The sequence below is a fragment of the Oryx dammah genome, unplaced genomic scaffold (genome assembly GCF_014754425.2).
Source record: "Oryx dammah isolate SB20612 unplaced genomic scaffold, SCBI_Odam_1.1 HiC_scaffold_5, whole genome shotgun sequence".
Lineage (NCBI taxonomy): Eukaryota > Metazoa > Chordata > Mammalia > Artiodactyla > Bovidae > Oryx > Oryx dammah.
Genome location: NW_024070189.1, coordinates 56,053,500 through 56,081,115, shown reverse-complemented (window position 1 = coordinate 56,081,115; position 27,616 = coordinate 56,053,500). Strand labels below are relative to the sequence as shown.

The 27,616-nt window shown below is 42.0% G+C and overlaps 1 protein-coding gene across 4 annotated transcripts in view; it reads left to right on the top strand.

Moving 5' to 3' along the window:
- Nucleotides 1-27,616, top strand: part of ARHGAP26 (Rho GTPase activating protein 26) — a 479,720-nt gene that overhangs the window by 232,991 nt on the left and 219,113 nt on the right. For all 4 annotated transcript variants that reach the window (XM_040239820.1, XM_040239819.1, XM_040239822.1 and 1 more), the window contains exon 12: nucleotides 21,614-21,650. In XM_040239820.1, coding sequence (XP_040095754.1) covers nucleotides 21,614-21,650 — 37 coding nt within the window. The remainder of the gene's footprint in view (nucleotides 1-21,613; nucleotides 21,651-27,616) is intronic.

The following is a 27,616-nucleotide window of genomic DNA, read 5'->3' as shown; positions in this document are numbered from 1 at the left end:
GTATTTTGCTCTGTAGCCTGTTAATACATAAAGGGGACCCTGTCTTCTGTTACAGTTATACATCTGCCTGTATTTTGCTCTGTAGCCTGTTAATACATAAAGGGGACGCTTGGAGGCTCTTGTATTAGCCCACTCAGAAGCCTTTTCTCCAGTCCATTTGACCTGAGGCTCTTTTTTCATTGTTGTTGCATGTAAGCTAGCTCAATCCAGTTTACCTTATGTTGCTTTCAAAGGCTAAAGCAACTCTGTGAGCAAGTATTTAGCAGGCCTTTCAGACATGATGGTGTGACAGCTCCATCTCAGTCCATTTCCTGCCGTACACACTTGTCCCCTTCCCCCGAGCCAAAGGTGGAAACCCAGCACGTTACATAAGCTGTTGGAGCAGTGCAGATGGCCGGCTGTTAGCCCTGGAGACTCAGCCAGCAGTTTGGGAATGCCTGCACTGGCAGTAAGAGGTGGGTCCATTTTTAATGAGAACAGTTATTTCGTTCAGCTGTATGAGTTAGAAGAATGGAGCAGAGTCAGAACAGGATCCCCTAAATTTGGCTACTGCCTCCCCTCTGGGGCAGGAGAGAGTTTGTCTCCTGGGGAAAGGGGTCCATCTCTACTATTTAGACTTTACAGGGAAACTCTGCTATTTAAACAGTAAACAGAGGGGCACAGCAGGGCAGGAGTAATGGTTATACAGCCTGGCACCCCTGTGGAATCCTTTGGGGGGTAGAAGGAAGGAATCTGAAAAGGAAGGAAGAAACGATTTCACTGCAGGGTCTATCAGTTCCAGCCTTGCTGTTTTGTGTGCTTGTGTCTGAGCTTACCCTTTGTTGCATAGGAACACCTCAGGGATGTTACAGGTTCAGTTCCAGATCACCTCTATAAAGCAAGTATCACAATAAAGCAAGTCACCTGAATTTTCTGGTTTCTCAGTGCAGACCAGTTACATGTACCCTATACTGTAGGCTATTGTATGTAGTAGCATTATGTCAAAAAAACAACAATGTACGTACTTTAAAAATATTGCTAAAAAAATAGCAACATGTTGACAGTAGTATCATCAGAGATTACAGATCACCATAACAAGTATAATAATAATGGAACAGTTTGAATGTGAGAATCACCAAAATGTGACATAGAGACACAGAGCGAACAAATGCTATTGGAAACATGTTGCTGATAGACTTGCTTGATGCAGTGTTGCTACCAACCTTCGATTTGTTAAAAAATGCACTAGCTGGGAAGTGCAATAATGCGAAACATAATATAATGAGGTAGGCCCGCATGCCATTTTTCTTGAAAGGTTTTGAAAAGGCATCATTCCTTCAGCTTTGAGGTGCAGCATGTCTGCAGTTGGCTAACCTGGCTTTAAATCTCAAGCTCTGTTTATTGAGGCTGATGTTTTAAGGAAGAAGATATACCAGAGGCTTCCAAGAGACTGGGATCATCCTTCCTGGTGGCCAGGCGTGGGCTCACAGGGAGGCCGTCTCGGGTCCTCCTTGTCTGCATTGCCTTGATGTGACCCAGAAGCAGTTGTTCAAGGTGCCTGCTCACCTACAGCACCTCGTACAGGCCTTGTATCAGGATTATTTTGTCCAGGTGGCCTGAGCACTGCCTGGGACTGCCATGCCTCCCAGAGCAGCCCTACAGAACTTAACCAGGTCCCTCTCTGCTCCCACCCTAGACTGCAGCCTTTTGGTAGGTAGGGTAGAGCTAGGATGGGTCATGGACTGTCCGCTACCCAAATTCATCTGAAACAGAAAAAGTTGTGTTTGTCCTTGATGTCTGAGGCTGATCCTCCTTGCTATTCAATGGTAAATCAGGCTCAAAGATACTAATCCTTTGTTTCTATTGTTTTGAAAATGGTCAAATATGGAAAATAATCAAAAGCATAAGGGGGAAAATGAATATCACTCATCTCTCTCACAGAGAATAAGGGCTGATTTTTGACATTTGTGCTTTCAACCTTTTTTTTCTATTATAAATAAAATGGATCGCTTTACACATATTCTATTATCGATAGGATTTTCATTTAATTTATTATATTTTTATCGTATGTACTAGTTTAGTCATGAGTTTTAGTGTTAACAGCTGAAAATCCACCAAACAGTGGCTTAAAAGAAATGGGAGCTGTTTAGGCATTAAGACATAGGGTGGACAGTATGGGACAGATAGGTGGATCTGAGAAGCCTTCAGGGACCCAGATTTTTTCCCATACTTGTGCTCCTCTATCCTTAGGGTGGAAGCTTTTGTCTTCCTTGTCACCTTATGACTGCAAGATGATTGGTGCATCTCCTTGCCTTGTGTCTTGGGATCAGGCAGGGAGAAGGATGAAAGAAGGAAAGAAGAGTTAATATGTGTGAGAGGAACAGAAGGTTCCCAGAAATCCTCAGTTTGCATCCACTCGTGTCTCATTGGCTGGACTGACTCACATTCCTGCCTAAAAGAATGGTTGATTTCAGCTGAATAATGTTGATTTCAGCTGAATGATGTTTTGCTTCTACATAATCAGGGTGTCAGTTATTAAGGAAGACAAAGGAAGATGGACATTCTATAGACAACTAGCAATGCCCATCACACCTTATTTCTAGGTATTATTTCTCAGCCAGAAGTTCTTGGGTGACTTATAAACTCCTTTGATGCAAGAAAATCATGTGCATTCCCCTCAGAAAAATGTATAAATAAATAACATTTCGCATATAGTATCAGGGAGTTTTATATATTCACTAAAATCCCTCTTTGGGCTACTGTCTATGATTCTCTCCTTAGCATAGATTCATAGAAGTATCATACTTGATAAACACATGGATCCATTTTTGAAGCTTGTTCTTCAGTGAAGACTGTCAATTTATACTTCTGTAATTCACATATTGAAGTATCTATTTCCCTGAGCCCACATCTATACTGATACCATCTTACATTTTTAGAAGTTTTTTTAAAAGATAAACAATAATATCATTGTTATAATTTCAGTTTATTTTCTGTCAAGTTTAAATATTCTCCATGTTTATTGAATACTTGTTCTCCTTTTGTGAATAGTTTATCCTTTGTCCCATTTGTTTTTCTATTTACCTTTCTCTTATTGATTATAAGAGCTCTTTATATATTAAGGCCTCAAGCTATTTTATGTATTTTATCATTGTTTGAATGCATCCCATTCTAAGGTAGATATCTTCTGGAGATTTGGTGTGGCATCAAAACAGTAAAATGGAGATCTGCCTTCATTTTTTCCCCTTCAAATTATTATTATTATCTCACAAGCCTTTATTTCTGAACTGATGTGAAATGCTCCAAGAGAGTTTAAGAAAGGCAGCAGTGATTTCTAAGCACATGGAATATGTAAAGTTTAGTTGCCATAGAAGAAACCAGATAAGCTGCCACACTTTAAGTCACTCTGGTTTTTTTTTTTCATGGCTGACAACGCACTTCCAGGAGTGAGAAGGTTATGTTCTGTGCCTGGGCCTGCTGCTCACTGGTTAACCTTGGTGTGAGCAAAACTCTAAATAAGCAGTTTGATACTTAAACTGCTGATGGACAGATGGCAGTTTGCTCTTCCCAGGTTTCTCTAAATACTAAACTCTTTTGTAATTTCCTGACTTCTTTCGGTGATTTGATTGGCACTTTCTAAGTTAATGTAAACTGAGTCTAGGATGTGCATTAACAGCGTTTTCAGTGGCTTTGATTCATAAGGTCATTCATCAAATGTTTTTGAATGCCAGCTATGTACAAGGCCCTCTGGGATCTACAAAGATAAATCTATTGCCTTGCCTTTATTTCAGAGTGGAAGTGATGCATGTGAGGTGTAAACACAGGTCTTTGAAATAGAAGAGATGATTTTAGACAAGGGAGTTGAGGACAGCTTAGGAGAGCAGGTGCATACTAGTAGGGCTTTGAGGGCTATACACAGACAGAGATGAATAGAAAGCCTTTCTTTGCCAGAAATATAGGAACAAGGTTTCTTAGACAGAATAGCCTGTGGCAGGCATAGGAAATAGCCAGACACTGAGTGTAGCTTGGACATGAGGTTAGGGAATAGAAAGTAGGAAGTAAGAAATGCTGGGGCCAGCTTGCCAGAGGCCTGAGATAGAAATCTGGACATTGTACTGTCAGGGAGTGATTTGACCACAAAGGTTTTGAAGCAGAAGTGATTTCAGAGCTTTGGCCACATGAAGGATATATTGGCAAGGGGAAGGGCAAAAGTCAAACCAGTTTGAACCAGTTTGAAGACATTACAAGTAGGAGGTACTAACTCCTCAAAAGTAGTCTTGGGGCTGAAAAGGAAGGAATAGATATGATCATCACTTTGAAAATAAAATATAGTTGTTGTCACCTGATGAGATGTGGGAATAAAGACAGGAGTTTTAGGTCCAAGTTACTGAGATTAAAGAGATGCCACTAACCAAGACAGTGGTTATTAACTACTGTGTGTGCTGGGCACTGTGCCAGCTGCTTCCCTGCTGATGTCTCATCCCTCAGTTTGGGTGGAATAATCTCTATATTGCAGATGGGAAATTTGAGCCATAGAAAGGTATCACAACTAGAAAGGAGCAGAGTTGCTGTGTGAAAATAGGTCTGTGTATTCTTTTTCCTATTAAATGACCTTGCGTCAGCCAGCTGAAAACAAGTTCTCATTTAGCTGCCTATTCACAAGTTTTAAGGTGTTACTCCTTTCATTGTCTCAAGAAACCTTTCTTGGTGGTGAGAGGAGAAATGGATGCTGGGTTTGAGGTTCAGGGAAATTCCCAAGTGGAGATGACTGACATGTAGTAAGATATGGAGATGTGCTCCTCACAAAGCAGGGGCAAGGTTGAGATCGCATTGTTTAGAGGTAGGAAGCCATCTGCATAGAGTCATTTGTTGAAGCTGCAGAAATGGATGAAATTTCCAGGTGTTGTGTGTGGAATGAGAGTGTGATAAAGAGAGCTAAGCAAGGAGCTTTGGGAATTTTTAGAGTAAGCCAGGGACTCAAAGTATACTGCTGATGGAGAGTAAATTGGAAAATCCATCCAAAACTTAGTAAGGCTGAACCTGCACATACCCTCCAGTGACCTGTGTTGAAATGACTCGGCCCTGCTGTTGTGGCGCAAAAGCAATCACGGACCATCTGTGATTGAGCAGATCTTTTTTTCAAAAAATCCTTACTTACACAGGACCAACTGGATGTGACCCACCAGCTGTGGTTTGCTGATTTTGTTGCCAAGAAAACACACATGAGTATAAAAGGAGATACGTAAAAGGTTGTTCATTGCAGTGTAGTTTGTAATAGTGAAAAATTGAAAATAACCTATATTGTTATGGACATATATACAATGGACTAGTAATAGCATACTTTATTGTGGATTAAATGAATGAACTTGATCTGTATGTATTAATGTGGATAAATCTTACAAATGTAATGGTAAGTGAAGAAGCAATTTGCAAGATCAGATATATGTATATATGGTATAAGCTATCTATGTGCATTTTAAAAACGTAAAACTGTTGTCTGTAAACATGTGCATATGTAGTAGAAGTATTAAAACATGGAATGTACATACCATCTTTGGGGTACAAGGAGAAAGGGGTAGAGATAAGGCTAAGGGACTGTGATATTCAGTTTCTTTGAGATCTCAGAAACAAAATTTAGAAAACTGCTAATATCTATAAAATCTGCATCATGACTTACATAATATTTTTGTACTTTTATGCTCAAAATATTTTATGTGTATGTATGTGTATGTACATACAATTGATCCCTGTTATTTACAGATTTGGTATTTGTGAATTCACCTACTTGCTGAAATTTCCTTGTACCTCTAAATTGATGTTTGTGGTGCTTTCACAGTCATTTGTACATGTCTGCAGAGCAGAGAAAAACTTCAGTTGCTCAATACACATGTTCCCAGCTGAGGGTGGACAAGGTGACCCTCTGGCTTCTTTCAGTCATCATGCCATAAATAAGTATTCTTTTTGCTATTTAGTACATTTAATATTTTAGTATCTTTTGTGTTTTTGTGCTCTTTGCTATTGGTTTCACTGTTTAAAATGGCCCTCTGCACAGTACTGAAGGTGCTGACTACTGTTCCTAAGCACAGGAAGGCTGTGGTGAGCCTTACTGAGCAAACAAGTGTTAGGTGAGCTTCATTCAGGCGTCAGTTACAGTGCTGTACCATGAGTTCAATGGTAATGAATTAGTGGTATATATTAGATAAGGTATCTTGAAACAGAAACACGTAAACAGGGTTATATGCTGATCAGTTGATGAAAATGTTGTCACCAGAGGCTTGTAGGAATTTAACCCTGTATTTTCTCTATGATCACTGGTTCGGTGTTTGTGGTGACTTTAAAAAACATAATTACTGTGAATAATGAGAATTGACTGTGTGTAAATATATATGTATCAGTATGTTTTATATTTATGATGACTTTGTATTTGTGATGATTTTGTTCTTATTTATAATATTTATGTGTAAGTGCTTCCCTCCCCCACCTCCAAATTAAAGAAGATTAGCACAGGATAGGAGGACCTGCACTGTTGTCTGTGGAGCAGGGCTGGAAGGGTCAGAAGAGGTGAATTCTTAAAGGACACAGGCTGCAAGTGCTCTAGGAAAGGGCCCAGAAGCAGCCTTTGGTTTGTGTGTTTACCTGCCATGCTCTCAAATGCAGATCAGAAGTAAAGCATGTCCTAATCTCTTCTGTCCGCCACTCTGGGGAGGGGACCAAGTGAGCTTAGCCCTCCCAGTTGACTTTGGCAGCTGGCTGTGCTCATAACTAGCTCCATGGCTCTGTGTACAGCGTGCTTTGGCTTTCTCTGAAGAAGAAGCAAGAGAATCTTGGGTTGGGCGCTTTGTGCTTTTATGTGAACACTAGTAACAACCTTTTTCTTCCTGGTCCATTTTAAACCATATTGTTCACTGAGCTGGCCTTTGATCAACAACCTTCCAACCCTGCCTCCTTTTCCTTTTCAGTCATTAGTCCCTGTTCCTCTAAACTTCTGGGGCCTCATTCTTAATTGTCAGCAAATCCCAATTTAGCAAGTTGCTGATAAAATACAAGGTGCTACCCTTCTGTTGTAATGGGAAATCCTTAAAGTGAGTGGAGTGTTGACATGAGCTCTTCAGCCCAAAGAAGTTTATTTTTGATGGTAGTGTGTTAAAAATGTGAAGTAGTAATAGTAAGGGAGCTGAATTATTTTAAGCAGCTCTGTTTCCAGCCCCTCTTTGATGGACTAGGAAATTAAGTCCAGAGAGAGGGAGAGGCCGGATCAAGGTCACACAGGAAGTCAGTGGCTGGTCAAGACCACTCTACTTGTCACCTTCAGGCTCCCTGACTATTCAGATCACAGCTGTGTGGTTAGCCGTATACCCTGAATATTAGTATTGAGCATGTATGTCAATCTTTACAAACTTCAGCATTCTTACGCCCTGTCCTTAGCTGGGGGTACAGAGTATGTATTAGTTTTCTAACAATGTGCAGATTCCCAAAAGTGATGTGGATCAATTCTGCGTGATAGCTTTCTGGGACTGGGGAAAGGGGAGTGAAGTGTGTTAGGGCTCCTTGTCTTAAATTTGTATTTTAAACCAGCAAGTTCCAAATCTAGGCTGTGACTCAGAAGCAGCTGTAAATTATGTTTACAAACTAGGGAAATTAATTCAAGATGAAACATAAACATAAAAACTAAAACTATAAACCTTCCAAAAGAAAGCACAGGACAAATCTTTGCAATCTGAGTTTAGCATTGGTTTCTTAATGAGATACAGAAAGCAATAGCCCTGCCCCAAAATGAAAATTTTGACTTAATTAAAATCAAAAACATGTGCTTATCAAAAACCACCATTGAGGAAGTCAGTTGGCAAGCCACAGTAGGGGAGAAAATATTTGCAAAACATGCATGTGACAAAGGACTTATGTCCAGAATGTAGAGACAGCTCATAAAAACTCAATAATAAAAAGAACAATTCATTTAAAAGATGGACGAAAGACTTGAAGAAACACCTCATGAAGAAACACCTTAAGAATGTCTAGTAAGCATAAGAAAAAAATACTCTACATCACTAGTCATCAGAGAAATGCATCTTAAAACCATGATGAGATATTACTACATAGCCACCAAAATGGCTAAAATTAAAGGACTGACAACACCACATGTTGGTGAGTATGTGGAGCACTTAGAACCCTCATACATTATTGGTGGGATTGTAAATGAACATTTGGTAAAAGATCTTGGCAGTTTCTTATTTAACAACAAATAAAAAGCCTGCCTCATAATCCAGCAGTTCCACCCTGAGATATTTACACAAGAGAAAATGAAAAGGTAGGTCTTCAAAAAGATTTATGCAGAGACTTTCAGAGCAACTTCATTTATAGTAGCCAAAGAGGGAGAACAGTCTAGATGTCTATATACAGGAGAGTCAATCAACAGTAATATAGTCAAATAATAAAATATTACTCAACATTGAAAAAGTCAGAGTATTAATTCAGGCCAAAATGGGAATGAATCTCGAAAATTTTATGTTGAGTGAAATAGGCAGCCATAGAGAGTATGGTCGGTATGATGCCATTTGTATGATGTTCTTGAACAGGCAAAGCTAGTGGTGAGAACAAATGAAAACACAGCACAGTGGTTGTGCATGGGTGTGTGTGTTTTGTGTCTGTGTTTTGAGGGTAAAATGGAGAGATCTGAGAGAACTGTCTGAAGTGATGGTAAAGTCTCTACCTTCATGCATGACTTTGTCACAGCTCCCTTAGGAATTGTACATTTCCCTGTAGGTAACTTTTGCCTTAAAAGACTGATAATATTGAACCTTAGTGAGTGATGAGCTTACCAAAGTGTTTAGAAGGGAAGACCTGATATCTGCAACTTACTTTAAAATTTATTAAAGAAGTAAGCTGTGTTGGTGGATGAGAGAGATGGTTAGATATGTGATAAGGCAGATGTAAGAATATGTTAACACCTGAGGAATGGAGGTCATTTTCCAAGGTCCCACCCTTACCCTTTATCACCATTGCTGTGCGGGAAGTGGTAGGGAATCTCGATAAACCTCCTCCCTTTCACACTGTGTGGAGTTGAGGAAGGGCTCAACTTGGTAACTTTTAGCCTCTGTAGAACCAGAAAGCATTCTATTGGGTTGGCGAAAATGTTCATTTTGATTTTTCCATAAGCTGTTACAGAAAACTCTGAATGAACATTTTGGCCAACCCAATAGAATCTACTTTTCTTTGCAAACAGCATTCCTTTCATTGGAAATTGTCGGAAAATACAGAGATTCCTCATGTCATAGAGTTAGGGATCCCCTGTCAGAGCAAGGAAGTGGCTATTCCCAGAACTCCTTGCTGCATATCCATGGGTTGGCATCAGGATTATTCCTATAAATTTAGGAGAGGTCCTGCATCTAAGGGAGCTTGGTTTTGAGTCAGTCATCTGTCTGAAAATGCGGTACTCCGACCTTGCAGTTGTCTGAAGCAAAGAAAGAAGTCACCTGTGTCTGTGTTGGATAAATTCACCTCCTGCCTCACAAAGATGCATTGTGCAGATTAATGAGCTCAGTATAAAAGCCACTTGCTTAAGTCCTCTGAAGGACAGAGGGCTGGAAGGTGAAAGGAGTGGATTCTGTCCAGTGTCTCACCCTCTGGCTCTCCTTCCTCCTGCCCTGCTCTGGCAGCAGGACCTCACACGTTCGTTCCCAGTTGGGGATCACGTATACGGGACCAAGGAGTTTCTCATTTGCAGTTTTCCAAAGTACAGAAGAACAAAGTTCCTTCTTCTGCTGATGGTACTGTGTCCCTATTTCCAAAGACAGAAAGAGAGGAGCTAGGAGAGAGAGGAACACAGAAAGACCTCCTCTGTTTAAGAGCACGATCTTTGGAGAATGGGGAGGTGATCCCCCTCTCCTCACAGAGACACCAGGCTGATGGACTAATGGGTTCACACCCTTTCACATGAGCATGAAGCCAGGAAATTTTAAAGCCAGAAGACTCCTCACATTATGAGCCGGCCACGTCCTACATACCTGTCAGCTCACACGCCATCTGTTTAACTGTTGTGCATTTGATATCACGTGAGCTTGTGTGCTTTGTGTTGCCTTTAAATTTTTCCTGAAACTTTTTTCTGACTTGTCCATTAGATTTCTTTTTTCCTCTTTTGTGTCCAGTTTTTGTTTACATTGGCAGTGACTCCAATCTTGGTTTGAAAGCTAGGGAAGTTGCTTATAGGGGTTTTCAGGATTTCTGAATATGAAATGCAAGGAAATTGCATAATGTTGCAGAGTTTCCTCTTCTTGTTGCTTACTTGTTACCCCAAATATAGTAGTTCCTTCTAGAAGCTTAAAGGAATTTGGCAGATCTTACCCACTGATGGTCTGTTGTGGTCTCGAGAGTCAGTGTCACCCTGATTTGAGGTTGAATTTTTTTCTTGAGGTCAAGCAACAAAGCTTCCTGAATTATAACTATGACAACAGTGTTTATATAACATGCAAATCAAAGTTCTGTGGCGGAGGGGAAGCACCCTCCGACAACACTCTATGTTAATAGTCCCAGAAACATTTTGCTCACGAAGCTGGTTAAAGCAGTTAGCTTACCCCTCCACTGGATATCTGGGTGGACCCTGCCACCTATATACTCCAGGAGGAGCTGTTTCACCTTTTCCTTTGAAATTCTGTTGGCTTCATTTGTGATTTCTGACAGGAAACGGTAGTAAATGCCAGCAACACTCAAAAGTGGGAAGTGCTGCTCTAAGAATAATCTGCTCATTAAGGTCATTATGACCGGCTCCTGACCCACTGAGGAAGACTCAGACAAGAGAATGTGGATCCCACGTTTTAAGCTCCTGTCCCTCAGTCAGCGGTGATTTCTTGGACTGTATATATGCCCAGCCCTGTGTTAGAAGCTGGGTGATCCCCCAGGAAAGTGTAAGGCAAAAGTAGCCATTGGGGAGTTATTTGGAGATGAGAAATAATGAAAAATGCGAAGTTGTATCCTGAAGCATTAAATTCTATAGAGTAGGCTGTTTGAGGAGTGAGAAGTCAGAGGATACAGGAGGGAGGTCTGCAGCCGTTAAGTAAGGTAGGAACTCTTCATGAAGGTAGAAGAAAGGGAAATGACATTTTTGAGCACTTTCAGGCACTGTGAAACTACTTCTAATTCTCCCATTACTCCCACAGATATTATTACTTAGCTACACTTTACTATAAGAAAAAAACAGGCTCAAATGTTAAGTAACCATCTGAAGGCCCACAGCCAGAAAGGCCCATGGAACCAGGCCTTTATGCCAAGTCTCCAGGGCACACAGCCCATTCTGTCCACCATTCCACTTTGCCTCAACCACCTCCATTCCCCCTTGTTCTGGATTTCCTCCAATTCTTGTACAGGTGAAAGGATGGGCTAACAATAATGAATGAGGCTGACTGTATCAGCCCAGGAATGCCCAGGGTTGCCTTCTGGACGAAACAGGGCTTAGTCTTATGTATGGGAATGACATTCAGCCAGCCTCCCTACTTCAGTAGACTAAGAAGAGCTCCTGCTGCTGCTAAGTCACTTCAGTCGTGTCCAACTCTGTGCGACCCCATAGATGGCAGCCCACCAGGCTCCCCCATCCCTGGGATTCTCCAGGCAAGAACACTGGAGTGGGTTGCCATTTCCTTCTCCAATGCATGAAAGTGAAAAGTGAAAGTGAAGTCGTTCAGTCGTGTCTGACCCTCAGCGACCCCATGGACTGCAGCCTTCCAGGCTCCTCCGTCCATGGGATTTTCCAGGCAAGAGTACTGGAGTGAGGTGCCATTGCCTTCTCCAGAAGAGCTCCTAACTGCCGGTTATTTTCGTCCAGTTGAAATCTACCTTCCTGGACTCCACCCTGACTTTCATCTCCATTCAGAGCAGTAAGTCTTCCTCTTCTTGGACATGATAGGTCCTTTGAGTATTTGAAGGACCAGTATTGTGATGTTTTGAAGTTTGTTCTCCAGCCTGAGCTGTGGTTTAGGGCAACGCATTTTCCAAGAGCAGTGTGTCAGATAGATTAGAGCAGAGAGAGAGAAGTCAGCAAGTCCAGGGAGAAGGCCAGTGTTGAGATACAAATGAGAAGACACAGCCTGACCTTGAGCAGTGAAGGAGAAGTGGGGATGAGGGATAGACTCAGGATGCAGGGCAGTGATAAATTCTGGCACTGGCTGGGTATGTGAAGTAGAAGGAAGGAGAAGGAAGGGGGAAAATCAAGGATGAATGAGATTACTTTGCCTCTCTACTGTGTTGCGTATTTTTCTTTGTTCTTCATTTAAGAGTTCCCTATAAAGCTTAATTAGGCTTTTCTCTCATTAGCTTTTTTTTTTTTTTTTTTTTTGCCAGAATTCTTGGCTGCAAGCAATAGAAACACAATTTAAAAAAAAAACAAAAAAAAATCCTGCTGGTTCACTCGTGGAGAGAGCAGGGATGACACTGAGCCACATCTCAGTAGCTCCGGTAGTGCCCTGAAGCCCGGTCTCCCTTCATGTCTTCACTCCACTTCCTTTGGCCTGTGCTCAGTCTTTGTGCCTGTGGTGGCAGAGTCGGCTACAGAAGCTCCAAGCATGGGTCCTGTTCTAACAAGGCCTCATTCCCGCTGGTGTAATAAAAATGTTTAAACACAGATCCTGTCGACTGCATTTGGCCTGGGGAGAATCACACGCACGCTGGGATGCCAGGTCTGGATCCTCTGGCCACACCTAAAGATGGAATTAGGCTCAGCACCCCACCCCCACTTCCTGCCCCAAACAGCAAGGACTTGGTGGTGGGGTGGCTCCCAAGGAAAATGAGGGCAAAATCCCTGGACATAGCATGGGTACTGAGCAGAGGAAATGGGAGCAGATGTTCTGAGTACTTTGCTTCCCCCCTGGTGTTCCTGAGGAACTGTACAAGAGATAAGCCCTTTTAGAGCCTTTAGTTCAAGCAGCAGACGATGCTTGAATTAATGGAACAAAAAGTGTGTTTTTCTATTCATCATCATTGTCATAGTCATGTTGAAGAGCAGGGGGTCACTTTTAGTCACCAGTGAGCTGGTGTGCTGCTGAGCAAGTCTACAGGAGTCAAAGACTATTCAGCTGACTTTGGGAGCACGGCCATTTAGTCACTTGTGCTGGGCCATTTTCCAAGAGAGTGCCTTGCTCCTAAGGTGCCTGTGTTGCATGGGGGAGGGAGCCTCGGTACCTTGAACTACAATCACGCCTTCCTGGTGATGCCATGGACTAGCATCAGCAGCATTTGTGGTCAGTTGTTGGGTGTAAAGCTAGCATTCATCAGTGTGCTATAGAAAATGAATGACTCTGTGAAGGGTTTTGACAGCCTGAAGTTAAGCCAAGTAAGATAAATCTGCCTTATATTGTCTCGTAATAAGACCTGAATTGTGTATGTCTCTTTCTCTCTAAGGTGAAGATTCATAGTGAATTTGCCAGGTGTTGAGAAGAATGAGACATGCTCACCGGGCAGTGATAGATCTGGCTTTACTTCCTGTCTGGTTGATCCATCAGTGCATTGTCCTCGTTGCTTCAACTTGGAGATTGTTAAAAAATTTACATCTCTTTTATTCCTCTACTCACAAACATTCATCCAGTCAATATTGAGTGGCCTACTATATTCCAGTTACTAAACCTCTTTGCACGAAGAGCAGGGTCTTCGTGTTTGTTTAGGAACAGGTCATGGGGAAGAGCCGTCAGACATGCGTTTGTTGGTTTCGCTTTTGAAAGAGCCTCCCTACAACAGCAGATGCAGTACAGGTGGCAGTGGAAAGGGCAAGCCAGAGGAGGTGCTGCCCGGTGAGAATTAGAAAAGCAGCGGCAGCCATTTTCCTTGCTTCTCTGGCCACCTTCTGTCACTCAGACTGTGGTGACAAGAGGCACGTGTCTAGTGGGAGAAGGAGGAACCAATAGTAGCGCCCCAGCTCTGGCGCCTCGAGTTGAGACATGTCGTCATTTACTCCAAGCTCTTTAAACTGATTTTTATCCCCATAGGCTTAAGATTCAAATGATTCTTTTTTTTTCCATTATACTTAATTGCAGGGCATTGAATATAGGTCCCTGCTATACAGTGTCGGACCTTGTTGTTTCTCTTTTATATATAGCAGTCTGTATCTGCTAATCTCAAACTCTCAATTTAGCCCCCTCACCCCCTGTCCCCTTTGGTAACTGTATGTTTGTTCTCTGTATCTTGAATCTGCTTCTCTTTTGTAAAGAAGTTAATTTGTGTCATATTTTAGGGTCCAGGCATATGTGATAGCACATGCTATTTGTCTTTCTCTCTATGACTCACTTCACTTCGGATGATAAATGCCTTCTAAATGGATCTAGGTGTTCCTGCAGATGCCATTGCCTCCTCCTTTTTCATGGCTGAGTAACGTTCCATTGTTTATACGTACCCCATCTTATCCGTGCACCTGTCAGTGGACGTTAGATTGCTGCCATGTCTTGGCTGTTGTAAATAGTGCTGTTATGAACTTGGGGTGCATATATCTTTTCAAATGAGAGTTTTCTCTAGATATATGCCCAGGAATGGGATTGCTAGATCATATGGCGGCTCTATTTTTTACTTGTTGAAGAAACCTCCATACTATTTTCCATAGTGGCAGCACCGATTTACATTCTTCCCAACATACAGAAGGGTTCCCTTTTCTCCACACCCGTCCCAGCATTTGTTATTTGTAGATGTTTTTAAATGGTGGCCATTCTGACTTGTGTGAGGTGGTAACTCACTATGGTTTTGATCTGCATTTCTCTAATAACTAGCAGTGATGAGCATCCTTTCATGTGCCTTGTTGTTCTCTCTGCAATCCCATGGACTGCAACTTGCCAGGCCTCCCTGTCCTTCACCACCTCCAGGAGCTTGCTCACTCATGTCTGTTGAGTCGGTGATGCCATCCAACCATCTCATCCTCTGTCATCCCCTTCTCTTGCCTTCAATCTTTTCCAGCATCAGGGTCTTTTCTATTGAGTCAGCTCTTGGCATCAGGTGGCCAAAGTATGTCTTCTTTGGAGAAATGTCTATTTCTCTTCTTTTCTAAATATCTTCTGCCCCTTTTTAAGTTGGGTTGGTTTTTTGGTGTAGTTGTGATGGAATTGTATGAGCCGTCTGTGTATTTTATAAATTAAGCCCTTGTCATTTGTGAATATCTTCTCCCATAGATTGTCTTTCCATTTTGTTAATGGTTTCCTTTGTTGTGCAAGCTTGTAAGTTTGGCAAACTGACTCAATGGGTATGAATTTGAGCAAATGCCAGGAGATGGTGAAGGGCAGGGAAGCCTGGCGTGCTGCAGTCCATAGGGTTGCAAAGAATCAGACATGACTTAGTGACTGAATAACAAATGAGTTTGATTAGGTCCCATTTGTTTATTTATTTATTTTTGCTTTTATTTCTTTTGCCTTGGAAGGCTGACCTATGAAAACATTTATATGAGAAGAGAGGGTCTCCTGGATGCAAAAGTTCATGTCCATTATTGGTTGGCGGTGCACAAATGAGGGCTGTCTTACTAGTAGTAACTTCTCTTGGTTGTTACTGAAAGTGCCTATGTTAAGCCTGTTTAAATTCAAATGTGGTGCTCTACTCACAGATTGGTCTACCGCACCATCCTGGGCACCACTGCCAATTCTCTCTGTGCTGTTAGCTTTTGTGAAGGATGCTTTTTGAGCACCCAAAGTGTCTCCAGCTGGTTGTGGTTTTCAGTTACTGCCATACTTGCATTAATTGGAAGTTTATAGAATTACTGTTATGTTTAAATTGGGTGGAAATTCTGTTCTTACATAATGGTTGTGTTGTTGCCATTTTAATTACTGCTTAGCTTCTTTAGAGTTTTTTGTTGATTGCCAAACTTTTTTTTTCCGTTGGACTGGGTGGAAGAGTCTATGAAGTTGTGATTGAATAGAAATCTAGACTAGAACGCTCTTCCACTTGTTGGCTTTTGTAACTTTTGGAAACTTATTTAATCTACATGATGGTATAAAGTGGAGGAAGTAGTAGTACCCCATAAGCTTGAGGATGAAATAAAATAATTCATGTAAATGCTGGGTGTGGTGTCTGGCACATAACTGGTGGTGAAAAAGTGTGGTAAGTAGTTACTTTTATGTCTAACTGATGTTTTAAAAAACATTGACAACTATTGCTCTGCAAGTTGACTTTAGATGGTCTCCTTTCCTTTAGTCCTTTAATTAGTTTCGTTTGGTTAAATTGCACGGCTAATGAGGTCGCTGTCACTGTGTCCCTCAAACCACAGACTTGTGCTTGGCCATTTAGCCCATAGAGGATAAGTCTGAAGAGAAGGAAAGGGGAGGGGCGCTGATGGTGATGAAAGACCATCTTTACAGAATGCTCTGTGGGCCACAGAATTTGTATTCTACCCTCTATGTTAAATGTTTTCTATCTATTGTCTTATTTAATTTTCACAATGACCCTAAGAGATAGGGAATATTAATGTCCCTCTTTTAGACTAGGTAAGACTGAGGTTTAGAGATGTGAAGTGATTGAACTCTATAGCTGGTAACTGGTAGAGCTGGACTTTGAACCTAAGCAGCATATGAGCATAAATCTTGTCACCCCTGAGAGTTGAAAAGAGCAAGCCCTAGTGATGGTAGAGGAGCAACAAAAATTGTCTCTGATGGTGTAGAGCCAGCGTGGTCAATGTTTGGGAGTATGGGCAGGTAGTTCTGTTTTGTATTTCTCCATATGGACGCGTAAGAGGAACCGCCTGGTGGGAGGGGTTTAGATGGTCCAAGCTACTTGGAAGAGACCTGAGAATGACAAAGCTTAAATGTGAATTCACATGCAGCTGAGATAGGAACAGCAGTTTTAAGTGAATTTCGTCCATGAACCTGTTTCTCCAGCACTTTCCTTTTGTGCAGATTTTGATCCAAAATGTGATATGGCCAAGTGTTAATGCAGCTGTGTGTCAGAGGGAAAAGTGAGATTGCTTTGTCTAATTCTTGCTTTACTTATGCCTTTAATTTATAAGTAAAAAAATTTCTGTGCTTTCTTGGTAAGGCCTGGATAATGGTGATAAAGGACAGCTGTGAAAAAATTCTGGGAACCCAAATAACTCTGTTCTCTTAACTCTCTAGGGACACGTAAATTGAATTGGCTCATCAGTGAACAGAACTGATTGCAAAATCACGTCTTAATGCAATAGGAGCATATGAAGGCTTTCCTCACCCTCCTTTGATTTAATTAAATTGTATTCCCATTGTAGCTTCTGGGTGAGGTCTCACAGAATTGCAGTATCCTGTGATTTGTATCAAAGACCTACCTTCCTGCCCTGGTGTTTATCTTCAGAATTGAACCCTGTGGTTCCAAGAATATGAAGTGTTACTTCTGGGTTAGATGTCAGCTGGTCACATGGGTTAGTGGTAAATGCTTCAGGCTAGAATCAAAAGGCAATTCCCAATCTCATTTTCTGACTCATGGCAAATTTTTTCTGCCAGTAACTCACCTTTCCTGGCTACCCATGACATCTTATCACCTTTATCATCATCATCATCATGTCTTAGGTATCATGTGGTTAGTTATTAAGAGTTTGGGCTTTGGAGACAGACTGTAGGAGTTCTGTCTGGATTCTGCCCAATTCCAGCTGCCTAACCTTGAGCAAATGACCTAACCTCTCTAATGCCTCAGTTTTCTCATCTATATGTCAGGAATAATTAGGTTGGTGTGAGGACTAAACAAGATAATGCATTTTAGAGTGCTCAGAGTGGTGTCTGACACGTGATAAGTCTTTTGTCATCATCCTTTGTATTAAATCCATTATTGCTATTGTAATTATTTTATAATGAGTCTCAGGTGGACCCTCATAACATAAAGTAAATCTGTAGTTTGTATTCTCTAGAAGTGTACACTTGAAAAAAAATATTCAGCGGTATGGATATTTAACAAACCCTCATGTACAGGAAGAAGGCAATGGCACCCCACTCCAGTACTCTTGCCTGGAAGATCCCATGGACAGAGGAGCCTGGTGGGCTGCAGTCTATGGGGTTGCGAAGAGTCAGACATTTTACACTTTCATGCATTGGAGAAGGAAATGGCAACCCACTCCAGTGTTCTTGCCTGGAGAATCCCAGGGACAGGGGAGCCTGGTGGGCTGCCGTCTGTGGGGTCGCACGGAGTCGGACTGAAGCAACGTAGCAGCAGCAGCAGCAGCATGTACAGAGTTCAGCTGAAACTGGTGCATCCCTGAATGAAAGCACTATAGAAAGCCGGAGGACCAAAAGAGACTTGATTATGGGGCCAGGTTTTAGGCATTCTGGCTAAGCAGGGTGGATGGACTTTAGCTTCAGTTGCGTTGTTGTGTTTGTGTGTTGAGTGATTCATTCTTCCTTGGAGTCATAACTCAGGAATTGTTGAGTGACTCATGTCACTGTGAATTGGTCCTGGAGAGTTGAATTCTATCCTTTTAAGATATAGTCTCTTAGAGACTTACTTGAAGGCATACAAACCTGAGATAACTCTACTAATCAATCCTAAGGCAGAAGCCACTGCCAAAGGGACGTTTTAGTTGGGGAAATTGCCCTTGTCTCTGAACCTCAGTCTGGCATTAGTGAGCAACTGTGAGATCTCACGGTTTTCCCAGAACAGACGGAGCATTTCTGAAGGGGTGAATTGCATGCCCTTTGCTTCTGCCAGAGTGGAAGGTATTTATACACCAGAGACTACTAGTACAGCTTGGGAGTTGTGTGCATTTGCCACTGCCTAGAATAGTAAAGGACAATTGGAACCTCACTGCAGCAGCAAGATAGACCAGTATACCACCTTCCAGCTCTCTGTCCTTGGATAAACTATGTAACCTCTCTGGCCTTCAGTTCCACATCCATAAGATGCATACAACACTAGTGGCCAATCCACAAGGTGGTTAAAAAGATTTGGTGATGTCATGCATGGCACTTGGTGAGTGCCAGTGAACAAAGCCATTTCCACTTAGCACTGTTCCCATACCACCATCCAGCCTGTGTGATGATGAGGCTGCTTCCTTACCCGGGCCATGTAGTCAGACCGTTCTGGCAGGCATGGTTTGTTAGCTTCATTTCAAACTCATTCTCTTTGGCTCATTTACCCAAACCAGACAGAGATTAATGGCCTGCCCTCAGAGTACCGGGCGGCACATGTTCCTGGCACCTTTGGCTCATTGATCGCGCCTCTGCAGTTTGGGGAATACCTCAGTGTTCTAGGCAGGGGCCTCCTGAGCTCTAGGAGACATTTAAAGGAAAGTAATTTGGTGCAAATTCACCTCCTAATTAAGGAGGGCTGAAAGCCCTGTTTTGTTTTGCTATTCCTTCTGGATTTTGCCAGTTAGAAACAGGAGCAGGATTCTCTGGAATAGAATGTGTGAATTTATTGGGAGGAATGAAGTGAGCAGGGATGGCCGGAAAAAGTACTTGCCGGAGTGTGGTGTCTTCCCCTGTGTTTGCCTTAGCTACCTGTCCAGTTGCAGTGCATGCCATTGACTATGGGTCGCTGGTCTGACCTGTACCCATTTGGCTGTGCAGGATTGTGTTTCTGCTTCCCTCTTTGCCCCATTTTTATCTCCTCTGGTCTGAGGCCTTTTCATTCATCAGACAGTGGTGCTTGAAATATAGAAACCCCTTTTATCCTCATCTTTCTGACCTTCAGTATGTGCCTGTTTATCTTTGTACAGTCTTTGAGAAATGAATAATAGTCACTTGATTATTTGATTATCTCCATTTGACAAATGGGAGATTTGTCAAATTACTGTTTGACCATTCAAGGACCTTCCTGGCTGACTCCTTCAGGTTATAGACAGGGCAGCTGAGATGCAGAGAGGGTGAGAGACTTACCCAGTGACGCAAGGCAACTGGGGGCCATGTTGGAATTATTGCTTAGCTCTTGACCAGCAGTATCAGTAAGTATCAGTCTCACCGATACTTACTAGCAGATAAGAAGCCCCCTTAGGATATCATGGCTCTCTTTTCAGAGTTGCTTGGCTCTGTTTCTCTAAGGGTTAAATCAGTGGTTCTCAACCAACAGTGACCATTACAATCACTGGGGATATCCTTTTTTTTTTTTTTTTTTTTGTTATCACCAGCTTCATCCTATGCCTTTTCATATCTATAGGATCATAAGCACCAAAGAAAGATTTTGGAGCTATGATTTTTTTTTTTCTAAATCAGAGGTTTTATCATCTTACTTAATAATGTCAGCATATCAGGGATTGGCAGACCCTGACCTGCAGGCCAAATCCAACTGGCTACCTGTTTTTTTGTAGCCCATGAGCTCAACATAGTATTTACAAGTGAACATTTGCCATTGACTCAGTGATAGGAAACAGTTTGACATCTATTTAAGCTAAGTGCTATCCTCCCTCTATAAAAATTATGTTTTTCTCATCAGTCTTATCTATATTTCAGAAAGTTATACTCCTGAGAAAAGATACTCCCAGTGGTTGTGATGGCCACTCTTACAGTTGAGAACCAGCTGTATAACCCCTGGAAGAACCAAGCCAAGCATCCCCCAAAAAGACAGCCATGAAACAATAAGATTGATTTTCACCTGCTAGGAATATTCTACCTGTATTTTCAAAACTTACTCTATTTGGATTTTGTCAGGAAAAAATTGTGAAAATGTGTGGTCTCTCTCGTTTTTCAAGTCCCTGTATAATCATTGGTTTGGCTTTTGCCTCTTAGCTCACAAAACCTAAAATGTTTACCTTCTAGTCCTTTACAAGAAAAAGCTTGCCAACTCTTCCAGTGTATCATTGTTTGTTTTATGTTGGGACTCATTCCCTTTTATGATTTGTATAAATCACTTAAGGATTTTTTGTCATAAAAGTAGTATGTTCTCCTTATAACATTTAAATTCACAGTAAAAAGTTACTGGTCCCATTCGCCAGTGTTAACACTTAACAGTTTGTAATGTATCTTTGTCCAGACTTTGCCATGTACTAGCTGTGAGACCTTAGTTAACCTCTCTAGCGTCAAATTCTCCATCTGTGTATCAGTGATATTAACAGTTCCTACCCAACAGAATTGTTGCATAGATAATTTGAGATAATTCATGTGAATTGCTTAGCGCTGTTGCCTGCTGTGCAGTTAATGCTTAATGATTTGTAACTAATTAATTTTTTTCTCCCTTTTAGTTTATATACACATATTAGTTTTTTTTTTAAAGGAAGTATATGACTTATTTTTTTTTAACAGTAAAGCTCCAGAGGTGATTCTCTGAACAGCTGAAGTAAATATTGTTAAGTCTGCTGCTGCTAAGTCACTTCAGTTGTGTCCGACTCTGTGCGACCCCATAGACAGCAGCCCACCAGGCTCCCCCTTCCCTGGGATTCTCCAGGCAAGAACACTGGAGTGGGTTGCCATTTCCTTCTCCAATGCATGAAAGTGAAAAGTGAAAGTGAAGTCGCTCAGTCGTGTCCAACTCTTAGTGACCCCCTGGACTGCAGCCTACCAGGCTCCTCCGTCCATGGGATTTTCCAGGCAAGAGTACTGGAGTGGGGTGCCATCACCTTCTCCCAAAGTAAATATTAGGAAGTGAGTAATAATAGAAGGAATTTCCATTTGGGGGCCAGAAATTGCCTTCCATTTTCTAGCACATACTAAGCAAAAGGAGAAGGTAATTGTTTTCTATAGTGAACCTGTTGGGTGGTATAAAATGCACACGAATAAATGTTATTTCTGTTTTCCAGGTCTACAACTCAAACAAAGACAGCCAGAGCGAAGGGAGTAAGTATGTTGCTTAGATACTTTTCCTTCAGCTGGGTGTGGGCCTGGGCTTGGTGAAGTTGCCATTCTGAGGAAGAACCACCAGGAGGTGCTGTGGGCACATTGGGCTGGCCCCATTCCCCCAGTGCAGTCTGAGCTGCTTCTGCCCTAATACACCATGGCAGGACAGTCAGTGAGCCTGACGGGCATGGCTGTGATGACATCTTGCACTGTACAACCCTTCACACGGTGCAAAGAATTTGTATGTACATTATCTCAGTTAATCCTGTGTTGTCTTAAGAATGTAGCTCCAGTCACCACTTAGAAGTCACTTAATCCAATAATACCCAGCTCCCCCAAGCACCCTGACCTGTGGGAAGCCAGAATTGACTTTGCCTCCCACACGGTCTCACTGAGAGGCCTGAAGAGGCAAGAACCATCTTAGTGATCACTTAGTAACTAAAGCTGTGTTCCTTGTTGCTGCTCTGGAGAGTTATGAGTGGAGATGGTGAACTCTGTAATAATATTCCGTTTTGATGGGGTTGGCCCTGGGCAGCCTCTGTAGCATTATGCAGCACGTTTCTCCCCCCACTGGCTCTCTGAGGACTCTGGTTAATTGTGGTTTCCAAGGGCACCTGTAACCTTGTAAAGATGATGGGATTAAAATGGAACTGCTTTTGCTAAGTGTTTGGGCTGATTATCTCCTTGGTGCATAGGGGAAAAAACAAATTCCTTCCACGTTGCTACCAGAGTACAAAGGAAATTCTGTCCTCTTGCCTCAGATTTGCTTTTGTAAAATCCATTTGGAAAAAGATTCCAAGGTAGCCCTCCCATGAATTCTAGTATTGTCAGAAAAGTCAGTGAAACAGTGCCTCTTCTTGTGGACAAAAGGATGAGCCATTTTATGTGTGTGTGAAATCCATTATGGAGCAGAGATTTTCCTTCTTTCATTCTTTCTAAAAAACAGATTTTATCAGAAGTTTTAAATAAAATATTAAGTAATTTGGAATGGTTGCTGTTGGTAAGTTCAGAGGCCTTAGGGGAGGAAAACTATTTTTTTGTTGTTTCTTTTTTCCCCTCAGGAATTGAACAGGGAAAATTTTTTTCAAGTAAATATTCAAAGAAACAAGTCATTTCCCAAGCCGCCCCCCTCCCCCCCCATCAGGTGGGATTGCTTTAGAATATCTGAAATCAGCTCTGGCTAACTTGTCCTAAAATAGCCATAGCAAAAACAATATTAAAAATAATGAAGGAATATAGAAGTCCTCAGTTCAGTTCAGTTCAGTTCAGTCACTCAGTCGTGTCTGACTCTTTGCGACCCCATGAATCACAGCATGCCAGGCCTCCCTGTCCATCACCAACTCCCGGAGTTCACTCAGATTCATGTCCATCGAGTCAGTGAAGTCCTCAGGGTAATTTAAAGTAAGGTAGGAAGAGCTGAAGAACCAAGGCTTGAAAGCCAGACAGTTCTGGAGACCTGAGAACCAACGAGAAAGGGTCCTCTGGATGATACTTGCAGGATCATAAAGCCCATAGAATTTTTTAGTCCTTGCCTCACTCTTGTGAAGGTCCAGATTCCCAGGAAAGATAGCATCAAGATGGTCTTGCTTTGGCCCACCCAGAGGATAACAATGCACCTTGGTTGATGGTTTCAAAAGTGTTCATAAAATGAGAGCATGGTGGTTTACCTGCAGGGAGATCAGCAAACCCCCAGGACATGAGAGGGTAGATGCCATGCAGGCTGAAATAGGAGATACCCACCCCATGCCCCAGCCTACAACCCATGTCTGTTATAAAGGACCCAGAACTGTGAGGGTTGAGATGCATATGAATAGAGAACCGCCCCCACCTGCGTCCCTAGACCAGAAGTTTGCCTGTAACTTTTGACCTTACGAACCTGCTTGTCTCTCCTCGAGATAAGTGCCAATAGATATGAAAGATGACCAGGATTCTGCTGGTGGGCATGCCAGCTGGTTGTACCATTCTGTAAGGCCTTTAGGACATAGGTACTGGAAGCCTTTAAAAAGTAAACACCTTTGATTGATGTGTACACACTGTTGTATTTAAAATGGGCAACCAACAAGAACCTACTATATAGCACAGGGGACCCTGCTTAATATTATGTAACAACCTAAATGGTAAAAGAATTTGAAAAAGAATTCAAACATCTCCTGCAATGGCAAGTGGGTTCTTTACCAGTAGCACCACCTAGGAAGCCCAAAGAATTCATGCTGAAAAAGAATGGATGCATATATATGTACATAGCTATGTGCTGTGCTGTGCTTAGTCACTCAGTCGTGTCTGACTCTTTGCAACCCCATGAACTGTAGCCTGCCAGGCTCCTCTGTCATGGAAATTCTCTAGGCAAGAATGCTGAAGTGGGTTGCCATGCCCTCTTCCAGGGGATCTTCCTAACCCAGGGGTCAAACCCAGGTCTCCCACATTGCAGGCGGATTCTTTACTGTTTGAGCCACCAGAGAAGCCCTATACTCCAATATAAAATAAGTTAAAAAGATAAAGAAAAACTCCCCAAGTATTAATAAAAAGCAAAAGGTAAATATTATTTGACCTAGTGATTTGTCCTAAAGAATAGACTGGAGCACAAAGATGTTTCTGTTAAAGAAAAAAAAAAAAGTTCACCAGAGCATTGGTAATAATAGGTGAAGAGCTGGAGACAATCCAAATGTTCAGTAGGAAGTTTATTAAAAGTATCATAGAATACTATATAGCCTTTAAAAAGAATGAGAGACCATATGTAAAATAGATAGCCAACGGGAATTTGCTGTATGGCTCAGGAAACTCAAACAGGGGCTCTGTATCAACCTAAAAGGGTGAAGGGTGTAATGGGGAGGGAGATGGGAGGGAGGTTCAGAAGGGAGGGGATATATGTATACCTATGACTGATTCATGTTGAGGTTTGACAGAAAACAGCAAAATTCTATAAAGCAATTATCATTCAATAAGAAAATGAAATTTTTTAAAAAAGCACTTAAAACCAAAAAGAAAAAGAATGAGAGAGATCTTGATACATTTGCAGAGCAGTGTCCCCCATATCCTGTTCATTGAGCTTTTGAAAATTCAGATCATAGAATGGTGCATTTATTAAAATAAATTATTTGACTTGTCTAGATATATTGATAGAAAAAAAGCCTGGAAATACATTTGTCAGCAAGCTGTTACTCAGGATAGAGGATGCTGCTGCTGCTAAGTCGCTTCAGTCGTGTCTGACTGTGCGAACCCAGAAACAGCAGCCCACCAGGCTCCTCCGTCCCTGGGATTCTCCAGGCAAGAACACTGGAGTGGGTTGCCATTTCCTTCTCCAGTGCATGAAAGTGAAAAGTGAAAGTGAAGTCTCTCAGTCGTGTCCGACTCTTAGTGACCCCCTGGACTGCAGCCTACCAGGCTTTTCCATCCATGGGATTTTCCAGGCAAGAGTACTGGAGTGAGTTGCCATTGCCTTCTCCGCAGGATAGAGGATAGATTACTACAAGACGCTGACCTTCTACTTTAAATATTCTTTAGACTTTGAATTGTCAACAGAGGGTATGTGTTTTATAATAATAGCTATTAATAGGTAGCATTTATCAACTGCTTACAGTGTTTCACCGTGTTTTATGCACATTAGCTCATTTAATGCTCACAGTACTGGGTGAGGTAGGTGCTCTTGATCTACTTTGTAGATTAGGAAGTTGAGGTTGGTAAACTTAGGAGATGTAATTTAATCTGAGTGCTGTCTGACTCCAACGTCTTTGCTGTTAACCACAAAAGATTTTCTACCTCCCTAGGAAAATGGCAATGCAGAAAGTTCCATTTTGGGAAACAGAGACACTTGAACATTTTGCTTTTGGCATCCTGTTACCCACAGGGCACAGGGAGTTGGCTGCCTCGAGTCTCTGATGATTCTTCAGTTGCTTAACCTTTCATTTAGGAAGTGGGAGAGAAAAAGATATTAAACATATTGACCACTTTTTCAGGAGCACTTTTCACAGAAACTGTTTTTCTAGGGTATTGCTATCCTAAGAGATGTTCTGTTCATTAATTTCCAAGCTGGCAAAACCAGAGGAGTGTTCTGGACTGGTGCTTCCTCCCGTCCTTTGACATTACGATCCCCTCTAACCATTACACAGGCCTTGGCTTCGCCTTGCCTCGCCTCCCCTCCAGAGTGCTGTCCCTTTCTTATTCCTCCTGGCTGTAATTTGCAGCTTCACTGCACACCCACTATAGCACTCATCGCCACAGAAAGCACTATTGCCCAGGGTCTGGTTGTTCTGCAGGTGTTTATAGGACCATCAGAACTTTTTTAAAGGAAAAAAGTCAGTCTGACAGGAGTTTAAGAGCTGGACATCGTGCTTTTCACCTCTGATAGCCAACTTCCAAATGTCTAGCATTTTCCTTTCTAGAAAATATTTTGGTGGGAGTTTGAGTGCCAACATTTTAATCACAGAACCAGAATGTTTGGAGAGACAGGTAGCAAAAGGGAATTCCTCTGAGGACAGTGCTGAATTTGTTGCTTTTCTCTTGAAGTTTCTCTCAGGGCTTACTGTGTCTGTGGGGTATAAGACAGGGCCATACATAATGTCTGGCAGCAGCTGGTATTTTCCAGGTGGCCCGGTGCCAGGGAGAGGTTGCCAGCAGACAAATATATGCACCTTTCTTTGCAGAGCCTTTTCCCCCTCCTCTTTCTTCTCTGTTTGGATCTCAGGTACAGAGAGAATGATTTAATCATTCTCCCTGATTTGTTGTGCGTGATCATCCCAGACCCCTCCCTCCCTCCCTCCTTCATGTGTTCATTTGCTCACTCCCTTGGAATTCTTTCCCCGCGTCCTATTGCTGGCCTCCCTTGCACTGCTCTGACGTGTGTCTTTAACATGTGCTCTTGGACGGTTAGTCTCATACCTACCTGTGTTTTCAGGTATACAAGCGTCCGTTGTGTTCCGATTTCTGCCATGCTCCTTCAGTGCTGTGTTGGGGGCCGCTCGTGTTCCTCTGTAGACTTGCAGTGGCTTCTGTCTGCTGCATGCCCCACAGTGTGTACCACTGTGCAGGGATGCCCTCCCACTCTTCATCACCATTACCCTACTGCAGCGGACATCTCCGCACAGGTCCCCTTGTGAGAGTCTCCTTGGGGTTTACCCTCCAGGAGAGTTGCTGGTCAGTCAAAGGGTGTGTGTGTACTTGGTTTGAAGGAAGGCTCTCACCTTTGTGACCTCGAGTAAGTAGCCTGTTCACAGTTCCCCCAGCCCAACGTGACGATTTCCTCATTCCTGTCAGCTATTGCCATTTTATTCAGCTTTGTGATGTTTTACCAATCTAGTAGATATAAAATGGTAGCTCATTATTGTCTTAATTTGTACTTCTCTGATAGTTGATGAGTTTACTGGGTATCCTCTTTTGCTTTTTGCCTATTTGTGTCCTTTACCATTTTTCTATTGCAGTTACCATTTTTTATTGATGATTTATAAAATTCCTTCTATACTCTAGGTATTAATTCCTTCTTGTAGATTTTAAATATATCTTCCTATTTTGCCATTTAACATTTGATATTATGTTTGATATCTTTCCTTGAGTATAAAGCTTTACTTTTTATAAATTTGATTTTTTTTTGTTTTTTGTTTTTGCCTTCTGGTTTGTGATTTTCAAGTTGTGTTTTGAAAGAGGCCTTCCTGACCCATGTTGCAAAGATGTGCACCTACACCTACATTTTCTTTTATTGGCTTCATGATTTTGTCTTTCACACTTAGGTGTCTAACCCAGTTGATATCCATCGTTGTATATGGTGTTTCATAAGGATTCAATTTTGTTTTAAAAAGCCACTTTTCCCAGCAACATGTGTGAAGCTATGTATTCTCTCCTTCTTTTACTTGTGATACCAGCTTTCTTGTGTATTAGGTTGGCATATCTAAGCTCTGTCTCTGAGCTCTTTATTTCCTTGGTCTGGTCTGTCCTTGTGCTAATACGTCTCTGGTTTTAATATGATGACTTTGAGG